The sequence below is a fragment of the Daphnia carinata genome, chromosome 2, assembly GCF_022539665.2.
Source record: "Daphnia carinata strain CSIRO-1 chromosome 2, CSIRO_AGI_Dcar_HiC_V3, whole genome shotgun sequence".
Classification (NCBI taxonomy): Eukaryota; Metazoa; Arthropoda; class Branchiopoda; order Diplostraca; family Daphniidae; genus Daphnia; species Daphnia carinata.
Genome location: NC_081332.1, coordinates 1,169,506 through 1,184,191, shown reverse-complemented (window position 1 = coordinate 1,184,191; position 14,686 = coordinate 1,169,506). Strand labels below are relative to the sequence as shown.

The window sequence follows — 14,686 nt, the reverse complement described above, 5'->3', positions numbered from 1 at the left end:
AATTAAATGATTTGGATGCTTTTAGCAATTTGGCGCCAGTGGCAGACGAATTTTTCAACTGCCAATTGTTAATTACAAAGTCAAACTTGTATCTTTAATGGCAATTTTTTAATAGTTTTGCATGAATTTAAATCTCTTCCCGTAATGGATTTCTATAAATTGATGCTATTTATAGTTTTATTGCATTCTTCTAAACCTACGACAGGGTATTCGATGCCAGACCTTGTAATCAATTTTTTGATTTCTAGCTATGAAACGTTGCGATGTCCTTTAGGTGACTGCTGCAACAATTACTGGATTCCAAATAACACTACAAGTAAAAGGTTATATATGGCTGCCCGCGTGTATTTTTCTGACATTTTTTCTTCCTATTGCAGAACTACAAGTATTATTGAAACAAGATGTTTTTGGTCAACATATTGCAACTGAGGTTGTATCCCGTCAGATAGAAGCCCACTTGTCCAATCCTAGTCCTTCAAAGCCTCTAGTATTAAGTTTCCATGGTTGGACAGGAAACGGGAAGAATCATTTTACGTACTTAATAGCCAAGAGCCTGTACCTGAAGGAAACAAAAAGTCAGTTCTATCATCACTTCATATCCACAGTACACTTTCCTCATCAGGTAATTAAAAAGCAGTATGCAAAATTAATATATCATTCCTATTGCCACTTGTTTGCCCATTACAGCACAGTGCACTACTATATCAGGATCAAATTCGATCATGGGTGAGGGGCAATGTCAGCATATGTCCCCAATCGCTTTTTGTTTTTGATGAAGTAGACAAGATGCCGTCAGGAGTGTTGGATGGTATCAAAGCTTATTTGGATTATGTTGACAGAGTGGATGGTGTTGACTACAGGTAGGCTAACATCAGCTACTACATAATCTAGATTGATAGATCATTGTCTACTGCCACTTTAAGGAAATCCATATTTATTTTCCTGAGCAATACTGGAGGGAAAGAAATTACTAAAATAGTACATAACATTTGGTTGAAAGGGAACATCAAACGCGAGGAATTGACAGTACGAGATTTTGAACGACTCGTTGAGCTGGGAGCTTTCAACGAAGAAGGTAAAATGAGTTTGACCTCGTAATTTAATATTCTTTGAATATTTATGCTTTACTTTAAAGGTGGTGGATTGCACCAAAGTCGTCTGATTGAAAAACATTTAATAGACGTCTTTGTTCCTTTTCTGCCCATGGAAAAAATGCATGTTCGACTGTGCGCGGAAAATGAATTTAAGAAACAGAAATATTTCCTAAGAAACAAAGAAGCAGCTTTACAGTAATCACGATTTTATAGTTTTGGTAAAATAATGTTTCAATACTTTCTCTATCAATAAGGAAAATTGTTGACGGGCTTCATTATTATCCGGAAGATAAAGAACTCTACTCGACGACAGGCTGTAAACGAGTAGCACAAAGAGTCAGTTTGTACATTGCTGACGAACGTTTCAGCAATCGTGCACATGAAAGACGCCACCATGATAGTAGCGAGCTCTAAATTTTTTCACGACCCATTAAGATGTTTTAAGGATGGGAGAATTGTACCCCTCGTTGGAACATTAACTGTGATAAACCTGTCATTCTGGTATACTTGATCATCAACTGTGTAGATCAAAAGCCGTTAAGTTTTAAAAATAAAGTGTTTGAAATACAATCAATCATTTCCTAAAGCAAATATCCATTTAGACTACCTCTGTTTTTGGCAATCACGGATGACATCGATATAGTTAACCGACAAGTCTGCAAACCTCAATGCACAGCTGCCAAAACAAATTTAGTAAGTATTTAAAATTAAGATATTTTCATTTTATTGTCGAATAGTTTATTTTATTCTTTATGTTGTTGCTGTTTATTTGGTTTTTAATTTTGTAAATTTATCCATTTTAGTTAGATATTTTTCAGAGGGAGGGGTAGAGTTGATGACGACAATGGCGCTCATTGTCAAATACCCAATTCGATTTCAGATCTCGATACATTTTGTAGATAACACTTTTTTAGATTCTCTTTATCCTAACTGTGAAAGGATTCATTAAGAGGTAGCATTAAAAATAGATAATCATTACTTTAATAGTTGAAATCGAAATTGGTTTGATTATCTTTTGTTTTGAGAAGGGGATGGGTAGATTTTTAGAAGAGGCTGGCGCCAAAACTGGTCAACGCTATCAGTTCGACTCTAGATCTCGAAAGAGCAAGTACATCCATAGTGAACTGTTAGATTATCTTTTCTCTCCCCAATGGAAACGAACAACTACATAGTAGCAATGGTAATAGATTAACATTCTTTTGATAGTTGAAATTCTATAATAACCGATGCTGATTGTAAGTTAATTGTTCATGGAGTACTCGATGTGAGTAATCGCCATGAAAAAACCACGTGGGCGAGGTAACTCTGGCTCCCTTTGTTTCGCACCAGATGGGACATCGTATTCTGAGAAATTGTATGAGGTATAGTTTTCTTTTTAAATCAAGGGTTTAATTTGGTACTTAAGGAACGAAATTTGCTTTATAACACATGAACAGGTTTTAAAGCCAAAAAGAATGTCCCTTTCACAATGTTTTTTTCCCGCCAATATTGGGTTTTGCTAAAGATTATTTCCGAATTGAAAGTGAATTGTTTTTTTGTATGTGTGAAAACTCAAGTTGAGAAACGTGCTCATTCTTTTGTTTCTTTCTCGCCAACCATCGTTAAACGTTCTTCTCTAAAGAAGGGGCTGGGCTACATAGAAATGGTTTCGTGTCCTTTAAATTTCATTGCAAATCATTCCGCGGGAAGAGTCACCAAACTCTTAGCGGTATTGTTTTCCATGAATGTTGCATCCAAGTAGCCAGAGCTAACGAATGGTTCCATGTAATTCTCGATCGTGTTTGCCAGCTGATGAAACGTTGGTCGGTCGTTTGGTTCTTTGTTCCAACAACTTTTCATGATTTCGCCAAAGAAATTTGGCGCATAGTCTGGTTTCTCCATTCGTCGTCCTTCTTGAATATTTTTCACGAGGACAGGGCCGTTCATACCTTGAAATAAAATGTAGAATGTAAATTGCAATACGCTAATGGAAATTTGAACCCTGTAATACCTGGGTAGGGCATTTTTCCCAGGGCAAAGAGTTCCCATAGAACAATGCCGTAAGACCAGACATCGGATTGACTGGAAAATATTTGATCCGTCAGCGATTCAATAGCCATCCATTTAATTGGTAGTAATCCCTTTTAATGAAATCAAAGTAAATGAACGCCATTTTTAGATGCTTCTAGGGTTGCCAAGTTTACCTGTCCTTTCATTTCGTAAACGTAGTTTTTCATTTGTCTGGCCATTCCAAAATCTGCAATTTTGACAATTCCATGATCGGCTAAAAGGATATTGCGAGCCGCTAAATCGCCATGGAGTACCTGATCGATTTCAGAGGTTTCCCTTGACATCTTGGTTAATCAGATTGAAGTAAAATTGAAAGGCCACCTTTTTGCTCGCAATGAATTCCATCCCTTTGGCGACTTGTAAAGAAAAGCTAATTAAATTCCAAGTGGAAATGGGTCCATTGGTAATAGCGTCTGAATTTTCAGATTTCCAAATGGCTTCCGTTTTTCAATGGCAATCATCTTTTCTTTAGAATTAAATCGTTTTGTTTTCACAAATCTGAAACTTTACCGACAGAAAGTGAATCGTTGATTTTCAAATTTGCTTGAGATCCATAATCATCTGAGAGTCCAGGCATTGACTCTATACAACAGTCACTGTCCTGACTAGATTTTAAAGCACTGAAATTTGAAATCAACTTTGAATTGTTTAATTATTTGTACCTGTGAGGCTCGTCAATTTCCACGAATTCATTTGACAGTGTAAGGTCACCAAACTCGTCCAATTGGGTGACAAATGTATTGCGTTGTTTAATCAAATACGATTGCAAATTGCCAAAGGGGCAATAATCGATAATTAACAAGAGTTCACCTGTCCCAATCAAATGTGATCCACTGAATTGAACAATTTGCTAAATTGAATGAAACACCTTTGATGATGTCTTTGGTGCAGGCTCCCAATAAGTTGACGACATTTAAATGCGATCCTAAAAAATTTAGAATTTTCAATTCTCCAATGAGAGCGTCTAAGGCGGCCGTCTTTGATTTCATTTGAAATTGCGATGTCGATAGGACCTTTTTGACGGCCACGGTTGTCACATTTTCATCCGATCCTTTGAGTCCAACAGCTTCGGCCTTGTAAACTTCTCCGAAACATCCTTTTCCCAGTTGTTTTCCTACATTTTCCTAGTTGGTTAACTTTCTGATATTGATTTTTTAACAGCAACACACAAACCGGGTCTGAGGCGATTTTTTGGAAATTCACAGCTTTTGTCGTAAGGTAGATATTCTGTTTGATAGTCGATTGGCAAATTTGGATCGATGCTATCAGGATTTCCATCTAATCTTTCCTGAATTTCTTTTTCCAGATTTCTCTTTTTTTGGGGTGTCAAAATTCGGAATTTTTAAAATTCAAAACGTGCACATTTTGTTCAAACTCACCATGTCCACGTATTGTTTGATTGCTATTCCAGTTATAAGTAACGTCACGACAGATACGCAGACAGCAATGACAATACCCTTAGATTCTGGTTCGTCAGGAAAATAGAAATTTCGAAATCTCTCTTCCCCTCGGCTATTGTTCCAGCGACAAGAATAACGTCCTTTTTGTCCATCACTTCCGTTTAGTGGTAAAATTGATGAAGTATCGTTCGTATAGATTAATCCCAAATATTCCTTGTCATCCTGATATTCCAAAATCGTAATGATTTTATTGAGGATTAAAAATTGGTTTTGTTTACCTTGAACCATTTGATGTGGATGTCATCAATGAATCGATTGCAAGTCAAATTTTGAGCTATTCCTCTTCCCAATGTTACATTCACCGGGTATTTGTTTTCTTTAAATAAAAATAAATGTCACTTAATTTTTGGCAACCACAAAAATGAAGTAAATACCTTGAACTGTAAAAGAAATGGATTGAGAAATGATTCGTTCACTGGTATTGGCTCTGCATTGAAAGTGCGTGTGGGTATTGAGGCCAATTCTTAGCAGATGCAAGCGACTTTCGTACAAACCGTACGGGAATCTTCCATCGAGAAAGTTGCCTGATATCATACGGAACCTTGAATTTTCCACCTGAAATCCTGTTGCCATTCGGAGTGAATGAAGGGACATTTTCTTTGACACTGACATTATCGCATACCTTTTGGAAGGTTAGTTTGATTGATCAATTGTTCTTGGCCAGTTTCATTGTTGAAGTAAAGCCAATCGAATTTCCAAATTTTAAGCGTGTACTCATTTCGGCAGATGGTTTTGCAGATGAGAGTCACGTTGTTACCTTCGATTGGTTCCCCAACCCTATCGAGTTCCATTCCTATATTTTTATCATTCAATTCGCTGGTGAATTCGATTTTGGATTTCAATCAGCGCCCAACATTACCGTTGATGAAAATCTTGAAAGCGATTTCGGTCTGTAGAGCACTTGGCGTAGGTCCGTCGAAATTGTTGGTTTTGAATTCGGTACGTAGAGCAGTTTCCTTCGGTTTGTTCATGGTGCCTACACACTTGTATGTTCCTCTGTCGCTTAGTGTCGTATTCGTTAACCTGAATCCTGGTTCAGGCAAAGGGTTCAGCAACCAACTGGCATTTCCATAACCACTAGACAGTTCCTGGTTTTTTAAATCAATTTACGTGGAAGTTTATTATTATTTTTTGTTTAGCTGGGGTTACCATCAACTTCCATTTCAGTTCATCGTTTGGCATTAGCGTTTCGCGGTACAGTGAAATAGTGACATTTGGGTGGGTTGGTTTGCACGGGATTTCAAGAGGTTCACCCGCAAACTTCATATATGTCTTAAAAGCGTGACGACCAAACTTGCGATTAATGTCTATCCCCGGTATGAAAACTTGGTCCCGGTCTCCTAATTAAAAAAAAAAATTATTTTCTTTTAAATAATCGACTATTTGAAAGTGAGAGCTGACTGTAAACGTAAACGTAGTGAGCGATTTGGATTCCGGGACGTACAACGCATCGATAATTCCCCGTGCCGGATACGAAGATCCATTTCATTGTCATCGTCGATGTCAAGTGAGTTGTATTCCTCTCAACTTTGTAACCTAAACGTTTTTTCGTTCTCTGTTGCGTTTGAAGTTCATTTTATTTCAATGTAAATTTTTAAAAACTGATTTTTCGTATCTACGCACCGTTTGATATTGGGGCAGGATCCACGTAATGTTGGCTGACATTTTCTCTTCGTCGCTGTTGAACCGGTAGATGCAAGTTAAGGTGAGATTGTTACCTACTTGTTTGATGTGTGGTTGGTGATGGGGAATCATCACTAGCCGATTTGCATCACTTCCTAAGGGCAACAATGTGAAAAATACGATGAAGAACATTGTTTTTGTTGATTTCACTTTGGAATCCACTTTTTAAAATATCGTTTTTGATTTTCTATGATAGATTTGGAGAATACCGACAGGCAACATCGACGACATGCCACTGTGTGTCGTGATTTGCATAGTGGGGATGCTGCACAGAGAAATCATTCCAAATGGGGAAGTGGTTTTCCGATAAATCTCAACTTGGCAAGTAGTGAAATCATCTACTTGTCGTTAGCCTTCCATTTTACCAGTTGGCGGATGTGCGCTTATCGTTTTATTTGCCTTCTATTTGAGGACAATTTATGAAGTAATATCATCGATGTTTAAACTTGTCGACGAGGTGGCCAAGAGGTTAAGGCGATACTGCTACTTGATTATTCAGATGCACTGCTCTAATGTAAGTCTTATTAGGTTATCTAATCATAGAGAAATGGTTGAGAGCCATATTTTTTTTACTTGCTAGAAATAATTATGTTCTCCGATAGATGGCGTATTTACCAAAAGTTGCTACAACATCTGTTGCTGTCGATGAATCCTGTGGGTTGCAGTGGATTCCATTTAGCTGTCGATGAAGATCACATAGTCCATTGCAGTACTGACCATTACAACGATGTTGAACATTTTTGCTTAATCTTTTAGGGCAAATGCGAAACACAAGTATGAGGAATCAAACCCAACGACGAAAACATGGAGGATAATTATTAAAAATTAAGTTGAAGATACTGATGGCCTATGCAAGGTCAACGGTCATGTGTCTATGAGAGACAAAAACAAGATCATCTGATACGCCAAAGAATAGCCGTGTGTCCTTTGCAAAGCATTGATTGGCTGGTAGCAAAATCACCAATAAACCCATTCGAGTCCAGGTAGGATGAAATAAGATAAAGAACACAATAAAAGCGTGGTTTGCTTCGCAGCCGATGGCGAAGCAAAGTGTTGAGTAAAGTAACAGATGGGATAATATTCCAATGACACAATATGAATTTTTTAAATGCCAAGAAATGAGTCGAATAGAAGAGGTCGTCTGCATCTCCACTTGACGTGCGATCTTCTTTGCTGCTGTCCACTTGTCGGGGTTCGTTAATGTCACGAATTGCGGTGCGTAATTCTTTTCCTATTTGCTATTCAATGTCGATGTTTGCTTTTGAGTAGATTTTCATCACTTAAAATTGGTTACGTTTAATTCTCTTTTCAGGGACTTACCGTTTCATGCCGTTGTTTTCATTTCTGGGATCTGCCAAGGATCGGCTTTCAAGTGAGACCCAGTGGCTTACGTTATCTAGACTGAATAGTCTACCTGCGTACAGACGTCTAGTTATTGCCCAACTCTCCACTGCTTGCGAGTTTTGACGCTGGACTCAACACTTTGAATCGCTCCATTTAAAGGTATCAAGGTAAATAGATTATCTTTTATTTTATTCCAGACAAAATCTTATTTATTTTCTAGACGATAAAATCTAAACTGTGTGGTGAATCTACTTTAACTGCTGATGAATCCAGTAAATGAAAAGAGGTGATGGTGACTGAACGCTGAGCTTATAAAAATCCGCATCGGCTGTGTGTGCCTCTTGTCCGTTCCATTTAACATTAGCTCTCGCGAATTTAAACGGCCAATGTTTTTCCTTTAAATTGAATACGATCTGAATTCGAACCGAAATTTCAGTGCCCTTGTGGCATTCCTGTAAATCTACGTCAGTGTATTCGGTGCCAACTCTTGTAACCGATTTTCTTCTTTCTAGCTGCGAAAGGTTATGATGTCCTTTAGGTGACTGCTGCAACAATTACTGGATTCCAAATGGCACTACAAGTAAAATGTTATATATGACGGGCCCCATATTTTCTGACATTTTTTCTTGCTTTCCACAGGACGACAAGGATTATTGAAACAAGATGTCTTTGGTCAACATATTGCAACTGAGGTTGTATCCCGTCAGATAGAAGCCCACTTGACCAATGATAGTCCTTAAAAGCATCTAGTATTAGATTTCCATGGTTGAACAGGGAACGGTCTAAAGTCAGTTCTATCACCACTTCATATCCACAGTGCACTATCCTCATCAGGTATTTATAAAGCAATATAAAGGATTATACACCATTCCTATTGCAAATTTTAATTGTCATTACAGCACAGTTCACTACTATATCAGGATCAGATTAGATCCTGGGTAAGTGGTAATGTCAGCAGTTGCCCCCCATCACTTTGTTTTCAATGAAGTAGAGAATATGCCATCAGGAGTGTTGGATAGTATCAAAGCATATTTGGATTATCGTGACAGATAGGATGGTGTTGACTACAGGTAGGCAAAAGTTAGCTAAGATATAATGTGGCCTGATTGACCACTCTCTTCTGCCACTTTAAGGAGATCCATATTTATATTCCTGAGCATACTGGAGGGAATGAGAGTACTATAACAGTATACAACAACTGGTTGAAAGTGAACGTCAAACGGGAGGAATTGACAGTATCTATTTTCCAAGGAACAAAGGAGCAACTTTACAGTGAGCGCAATCTCTTGATTTTGCTAAAATAATGCTACAATACTTTCTCTATCATCAGGAAAATTATTAATGACTTCTTATTACCCTTGAGACGAAGTTCTCTACTCGACGACGGACTGTAAACGAGTGGCACTAAGCGTGAATTGTACATAGCCGAAGAATGGTACAACAATCGTGCATTTGAAAGACGAAACCATGATAGTAGTAATCGTTTAATTGTTTAACGAATCGTTAAAATGTATAAACGATGGGAAAATTGTACCCCTCATTGAAACATAAACTGTGATAAAACTGTGGTTCTGGTATATTTGATCATCAACTGTGTATATCAAAAGCAGTTAAGGTTTTAAAATAAAGTATGTGAAATACAATCAATCATTTTCTAAAAAAAATCCATTTAGACCTTCGCAGTTATTGGCAAACACGGATGACATTAAAATGTTATATTCGGATACAGTTAACCGAAAAGTCTGCAAACCTCAACCCACAGATGCCTAAACAAATACAGTTAATATTTAAAGTTAAGATTTTCCCATTTTATTGCCGAATAGTACTTTTTTTTGTGTTGTTGGTTATTTGGTTTTTAATTTAGTAATTTTCCCCATTTTAGTTAGATTTTGGAGAGATTTTGAGAGAGGGAGGGGTAGATTTTTCGAAGACAATGGCGCTCCTTGTCAACTAGCCTACCTTGTTTGATTTCAGATCTCGATACATTTTGTAGGTAGCACATTTTTTAATCTCTTTACCCTTGCAATGAAAGGATGCATTAAAACGTAGCACAAAATATAGATTATCGTTATTTTGATAATTGAAATCGAATTTGGTTAGATTATCTTTTTGTTTTGAGGAGAGGGGTGGGTAGATTTCGAGAAGACGCTGGCGCCAAAACTGGTATTGACCAGTGATCAGTTTGACTCCAGATCTCGGCAGAGCAAGTACATTCATAGTGAACTGTTATTTCATCTATTCTCTCAATTATGGAACCAAACAACTAACAAAGGTAACAGATTAACATTCTTTTGATAGTTGAAATTCTAAAATAACCGATACTGATTGTTAGTTCATTGTTCGTGGAGTGTTTAATGTGGGTAATCGCCAAGAAAAAAACCAAGTGGACGGATTGCTGTGGCTCCTTTGTTTTGCACCAATGGAATGTTGGGACCATCTAGTCTCTGAACTGGAATAAGGTATAGTTTTTTTTAATTAAACTTTATGTTAGTACTTTTAGTAATTTGGTTCAAAGCACATGAATAGGTTTTAAAGCCAAAAAGAATTTAGCTTTGTAAGTAAAAAGCGCCAAAAAGTATTTTTTTCCCGCTATTGGGTTTTGTTAAAGATTATTTCCTAATTGAAAGTGAATTGTATTTTTAGTGCATGCAAACACTACTTGAGCAACGTGCCCATCATTTTGTTTCTTTCTCGCCAACAATTGTTTAACGTTTTTCTCTAAAGAACGGGTGGGGCTACATAGAAATTGTTTCTTGTCCTTGAAATTTCGTTGCAAATCATTCCAAGGGAAGAGTCATCAACGTCTTAGTTGGCATTGTTTTCCATGAAAGTTGTATCCAAGTAGCCAGAGCTAACGAATGGCTCCATGTACTTCTCGATCGTGTTGGCCAGCTGTTGAAACGTTGGTCGTTCGTTTGGTTCTTTGTTCCAACAACTTTTCATCATTTCTCCAAAGAAATTTGGCGCGTAATCTGGTTTATCCATTCGTAGTCCTTCTTGAATATTTTTGACGAGTATAAGGCCGTTCATACCTTGAAAAAATGCAGAAATGTAAATCTCAATAGGCTAATTGAAATTTGATCCCTGTAATACCTGGGTAAGGAATTTTTCCCAGGGCAAAGATTTCCCATAGAACAATGCCGTAAGACCAGACATCGGACTTACTGGAAAATATGTGATCCGTCAGTGATTCAATAGCCATCCATTTAATTGGTAATAATCCCTTTTAATGAAATCAAAGTAAATGATCGCCATTTTTAGATGCTCCCAGTTACCAAGTTTACCTGTCCTTTCATTTCGTAAATGTAATTTTTCATTTGTCTTGCCATTCCAAAATCTGCAATTTTGACAATTCCGTGGTTGGCTAAAAGGACATTGCGAGCCGCTAAATCGCCATGGAGAACCTGATCGATGTCAGATATTTCCATTCACATACGAAATAATGAGATTAAAATAAAATTGAAAGGCCACCTTTTTGCTCGCAATAAATTCCATCCCCTTGGCTATTTGTAAAGAAAAGCTGATTAAATTCCAAGTAGAAATGGGTCCAGTGGTGATAGCGTCTGAATTTTCAGATTTCCAAATGGCTTCTGATTTTTAATGGCAATCATCTTTTGTTTAGAATTAAATCGTTTTGTTTTCACAAATTTGAAATTTTACCGACAGAAAGTGAATCGTTGATTGTCAAAATTGCTTGAGATCCATAATAATCTGAGGGTCCAGACTTTGACTCTGTACAAGAGTCACTGTCCTGAATACAATTTAAAGCATTGAATTTTGAAATCAACTTTGAATTGTTTAATTATTTGTACCTGTGAGTCTCGTCAATTTCCACGAAATCATTTGACAGTTGAAGGTCACCAAACTCGTCCAATTGGATGACAAATGTATTGCGTTGTTTAATCAAATACGATTGCAAATTGCCAAAGGGGCAATAATCGATAATCACCAAGAGTTCGCCTGTCCCAACCAAATGTGATATACTGAAGTGAATAATTGGCTAGGTTTAATTAATTACCTTTGATGATGTCTTTGGTGCAGGCCCCCAGTAAATTGACGAGATTTAAATGCGATCCTAAAAAATTTAGAATTTTCAATTCTCCAATGAGAGCGTCTAAGGCGGCCGTCTTTGATTTCATTTGAAATTGCGATGTCGATAGGACCTTTTTGACGGCCACGGTTGTCACATTTTCATCCGATCCTTTGAGTCCGACAGCTTCCGCTTTATAGACTTCTCCGAAACATCCTTTTCCCAGTTGTTTTCCTATGTTGTCGTAGTTGGTTAACTTTCTGAAATTGAGCTTAAAAAAGGCAAACACAAACCAAGTCTGAGGCGATTTTTTGGAAATTCACAGCGTTTGTCGTAAGGTAGAAATTCAGTTTGATAGTCGATTGGCAAATTTGGATCAATACCATCAGGATTGCCATCCAATCTTTCCTGAATTTCTGTTTCCAGATTTCTCTTTTTTTTTTGGGGGGGGGGTATCAAAAATTTAATTTTAAAATTGAAAACATTACACATTTTGTTGAAGCTCACCTTGTCGACGTATTGCTTGATTGCTATTCCAGTTACAATTAACGTCACGACAGATACGCAGACGAAAATGACAACACCGTTTGATTGAGGTTCGTCAGGAAAACTGAAATTTCGAAATCTCTTTTCCCCTCGGCTGTTGTTCCAGCGACAAGAATAACGTCCTTTTTGTCCATCTCTTCCGTTTAGTGGTAAAATAGATAAACTACCGTTCGTATAGATTAATCCCGAATATTCTTTGTCGTCCTGATACTCCAAAATCGTAATGATTTCATTAAGGATTAAAAATTGGGTTTGTTTACCTTGAACCATTGGATTTGGACGTCATCAGCGAATCGGTGGCAAATCAAATTTTGAGCTATTCCTCTTTCCAATTTGACATCCACTGGATCGATGCTTTCTTCTAATAAAAACAAAATGCACTTATTTTTGCTAATCACAAAAATCTAGTAAATACCTTGAACTGTAAAAGAAACGGATTTAGACATGATTCGACCACTGGCATTGATTCTGCATTGAATGTGCGTTTGTGTATTGAGGCCTATTCTTGGCAGTTGCAAGTGACTCTCGTACAATCCGAACCAAAATGTTCCACCATAATGGTTGCCTGAACTCATTTTGAACGCTGTGTTTTCTACTTGAAATCCTGTTGTAATTCGGAACGAATGAGTGGACATTTTCTTTGGCACTGACATTATCGCATACCTTTAGGAGGGTTAGTTCGATTGATAAATTGTTCTTGGCCGGTCTCATTGTTGAAGTAAAACCAATTGGGTTCCCAAAATTCCACCGTATCGAGATGATTTCGGCGGATGGTTTTACAGAGAACCACGTTGTTACTTTCGATTGAATCCTTAACCCTAACAAGTTCCATTCCTATATTTTTTTTACATTCAATTCGCTTGAAATTAACTTTATTTTGGATTTCGATCAGAGTCCAAAAATACCAATCACGAAAACCTGGAATTCGATTCCGGGTTGTGGACCAGTTGGCGTTGTTTTGTTCATGGTGCCTACACACTTGTAAAATGCGCTGTCGCTTAGTTTTGTATTGGTTAACCTCAGTCCCCGTTCTGGCAAAGGTTTCAGCAACCAACCGGCATTTCCCAATTCAAGCGGCGATTCCTTTTTTTTTTAAGTTTTTTAAAATTATTTTTGTGTAGAATGGACTACAGTCACGTTACACTTACAAGTTCATCGTTTCGCGTTGGTGGTATTGGTAGGCGGTACAGTGAAATGGTGACATTTGGGTGGGTTGGTTTGCACGGGATGTCGAGGGGTTCACCCACCAACGTGATAGATTGAATGGCATCGGGCTGAAAAATAGGGTTGTAATCGTCTTCGTACATCCCGAAGAAAACAAGTCGGCTTTCATCTAATGGTATTAAAAAGAGTTACTATTATTTTTAAATAACTGACTATTTAAAAAAGAGAGCTGACTGTAAACGTAAACGTAGTGGTCGATTTGGATTTCGGGGCATACAACACATCGATAATATCCCGTGTCGGTGGGCTGGGTCTCTTCCAATGTCATCATCGACGTCTCGTGAGTTGTATTCCTCTCGGCCTTGTAACGAAAACGAAGATTCAAACGAACGAAGTCGCTCTGCTGTGTTTGAAGTTCATTTTATTTCAACGTATGTTTTAAAAGACTCATTTTTTCGTGTCTACTTGTCGGTACTTGGTTAGATGTGCGGGCAGTATCCACGTTATGTTGGCTGACGTTTTCTCTTCGTCGCTGTTGAACCGGTGAATGCAAGTTAAGGTGAGATTGTTACCTGCTTGTTCGATGTGTTGTTCTTGGTGGGGAATCATCACTAGCCGATTGGCGTTACTTCCTAGGGGCAACAATGTGAAGAACACGATGAATAACATTGTTTTTGTTGGTTTTACTGTGGAATCCAATTTTTTAAATTGTTGTTTTTGATTTGCTTTGGTAGATTTGGAAAACACCGACAGACAACGTCGACGACATGCCACTGTGTGTCGTGATTTGCACAGAGGGCGTGTTGCACAGAGAAATCATTCCAAATGGGGAAGTGGTTTTCCGATGATAAATCTCAACTTGGCAAGTAGTGAAATCATCTACTTCTCGTTATCCTTCTATATTACCACTTGGTGGATGTGCGATTATCGTTTTATTTTCCTTCTATTAGGAAAATTAGGAAAACAATTAGGAAAATTTATGAACTAATGTCCTGGAAATTTGAACTTATTGGCTAGGTGGTCAAATGGTTAAGGTAACACTTCTAATTGGTAATTCTGATGCACCGCTCTAATTTAAGTCTTATACGGTTATCTTAAAGTGAAATGGTTTGAGAGCCATATTTTTATTAGTGAATTTTTATAATTATAATTTTCTCCGACAGATGGCGTTTCCGCCAGACCTTCCAACAACGTCTTGGCTGTCGATGAATCCTGTGGGATGCAGTGTATTCCATTTTGTTGTCGATGAGGAACACACTGTCCAATGCAGTATTAGACATTAAAACGATGCTAAACATTGTTGCATCAGTTACGCG

At 37.6% G+C, this 14,686-nt stretch overlaps 3 protein-coding genes and 1 long non-coding RNA gene across 4 annotated transcripts; 2 read left to right on the top strand and 2 right to left on the bottom strand.

Annotated features, from left to right (window-relative positions):
* Positions 1–129: 129 nt before the first annotated feature.
* LOC130686004 (torsin-1A-like) lies at positions 130–1,590 on the top strand. The gene is made up of 6 exons (XM_057509308.2): positions 130–316; positions 378–622; positions 688–860; positions 924–1,075; positions 1,136–1,289; positions 1,349–1,590. The coding sequence occupies exons 1-6, from the start codon at positions 145–147 to the stop codon at positions 1,506–1,508; spliced, it is 1,056 nt and encodes a 351-aa protein (XP_057365291.1). The 5' UTR covers positions 130–144; the 3' UTR covers positions 1,509–1,590.
* Positions 1,591–2,667: 1,077 nt separating this feature from the next.
* Positions 2,668–6,541, bottom strand: LOC130686012 (vascular endothelial growth factor receptor 1-like). The gene is made up of 16 exons (XM_057509317.2): positions 6,496–6,541; positions 6,227–6,381; positions 6,005–6,158; positions 5,753–5,943; positions 5,463–5,691; positions 5,226–5,396; positions 4,978–5,166; positions 4,822–4,919; positions 4,523–4,765; positions 4,317–4,455; positions 4,012–4,257; positions 3,833–3,953; positions 3,465–3,585; positions 3,278–3,397; positions 3,085–3,214; positions 2,668–3,022 (listed from the first exon to the last, which is right to left on the bottom strand). Exons 1-16 carry the CDS (start codon positions 6,539–6,541, stop codon positions 2,769–2,771), a joined length of 2,607 nt encoding a protein of 868 aa, XP_057365300.2. The 3' UTR covers positions 2,668–2,768.
* Positions 6,542–7,387: 846 nt separating this feature from the next.
* On the top strand, positions 7,388–8,458 carry LOC130686021 (uncharacterized). Its single transcript, XR_009422080.1, has 4 exons — positions 7,388–7,501; positions 7,599–7,789; positions 7,851–8,210; positions 8,270–8,458. It is a non-coding gene; the product is annotated as an uncharacterized LOC130686021 (long non-coding RNA).
* A 1,919-nt stretch (positions 8,459–10,377) lies between these two features.
* On the bottom strand, positions 10,378–13,038 carry LOC130686011 (vascular endothelial growth factor receptor 1-like). Its single transcript, XM_059494105.1, has 12 exons — positions 12,870–13,038; positions 12,622–12,810; positions 12,467–12,567; positions 12,168–12,410; positions 11,954–12,092; positions 11,649–11,894; positions 11,443–11,590; positions 11,291–11,376; positions 11,102–11,220; positions 10,915–11,034; positions 10,724–10,853; positions 10,378–10,662 (listed from the first exon to the last, which is right to left on the bottom strand). The coding sequence occupies exons 1-12, from the start codon at positions 13,036–13,038 to the stop codon at positions 10,436–10,438; spliced, it is 1,917 nt and encodes a 638-aa protein (XP_059350088.1). The 3' UTR covers positions 10,378–10,435.
* Between the last annotated feature and the right edge of the window lie 1,648 nt (positions 13,039–14,686).

Excerpts from the sequence above, each read along its gene's own strand:
- LOC130686004 (XM_057509308.2), top strand. The coding sequence starts at position 145 with ATGGATTTCTATAAATTGATGCTATTTATAGTTTTATTGCATTCTTCT. Across the intron at positions 1,076-1,135 it reads GGGAGCTTTCAACGAAGAAG|GTGGTGGATTGCACCAAAGT; the intron begins GTAAAATGAGTT and ends TTTACTTTAAAG. Across the intron at positions 1,290-1,348 it reads AACAAAGAAGCAGCTTTACA|GAAAATTGTTGACGGGCTTC; the intron begins GTAATCACGATT and ends TCTATCAATAAG.
- LOC130686012 (XM_057509317.2), bottom strand. The coding sequence starts at position 6,541 with ATGCAAATCACGACACACAGTGGCATGTCGTCGATGTTGCCTGTCG. Across the intron at positions 6,382-6,495 it reads GTCGTCGATGTTGCCTGTCG|GAAGTGATGCAAATCGGCTA; the intron begins GTATTCTCCAAA and ends TGTTGCCCTTAG. Across the intron at positions 5,397-5,462 it reads TTTCAAGATTTTCATCAACG|GAATGGAACTCGATAGGGTT; the intron begins GTAATGTTGGGC and ends ATAAAAATATAG.
- LOC130686011 (XM_059494105.1), bottom strand. The coding sequence starts at position 13,038 with ATGGAACTTGTTAGGGTTAAGGATTCAATCGAAAGTAACAACGTGGTT. Across the intron at positions 12,811-12,869 it reads TCGAACTAACCCTCCTAAAG|GATTTCAAGTAGAAAACACA; the intron begins GTATGCGATAAT and ends GAATTACAACAG. Across the intron at positions 11,591-11,648 it reads CACCAAAGACATCATCAAAG|GCGAACTCTTGGTGATTATC; the intron begins GTAATTAATTAA and ends TGGTTGGGACAG.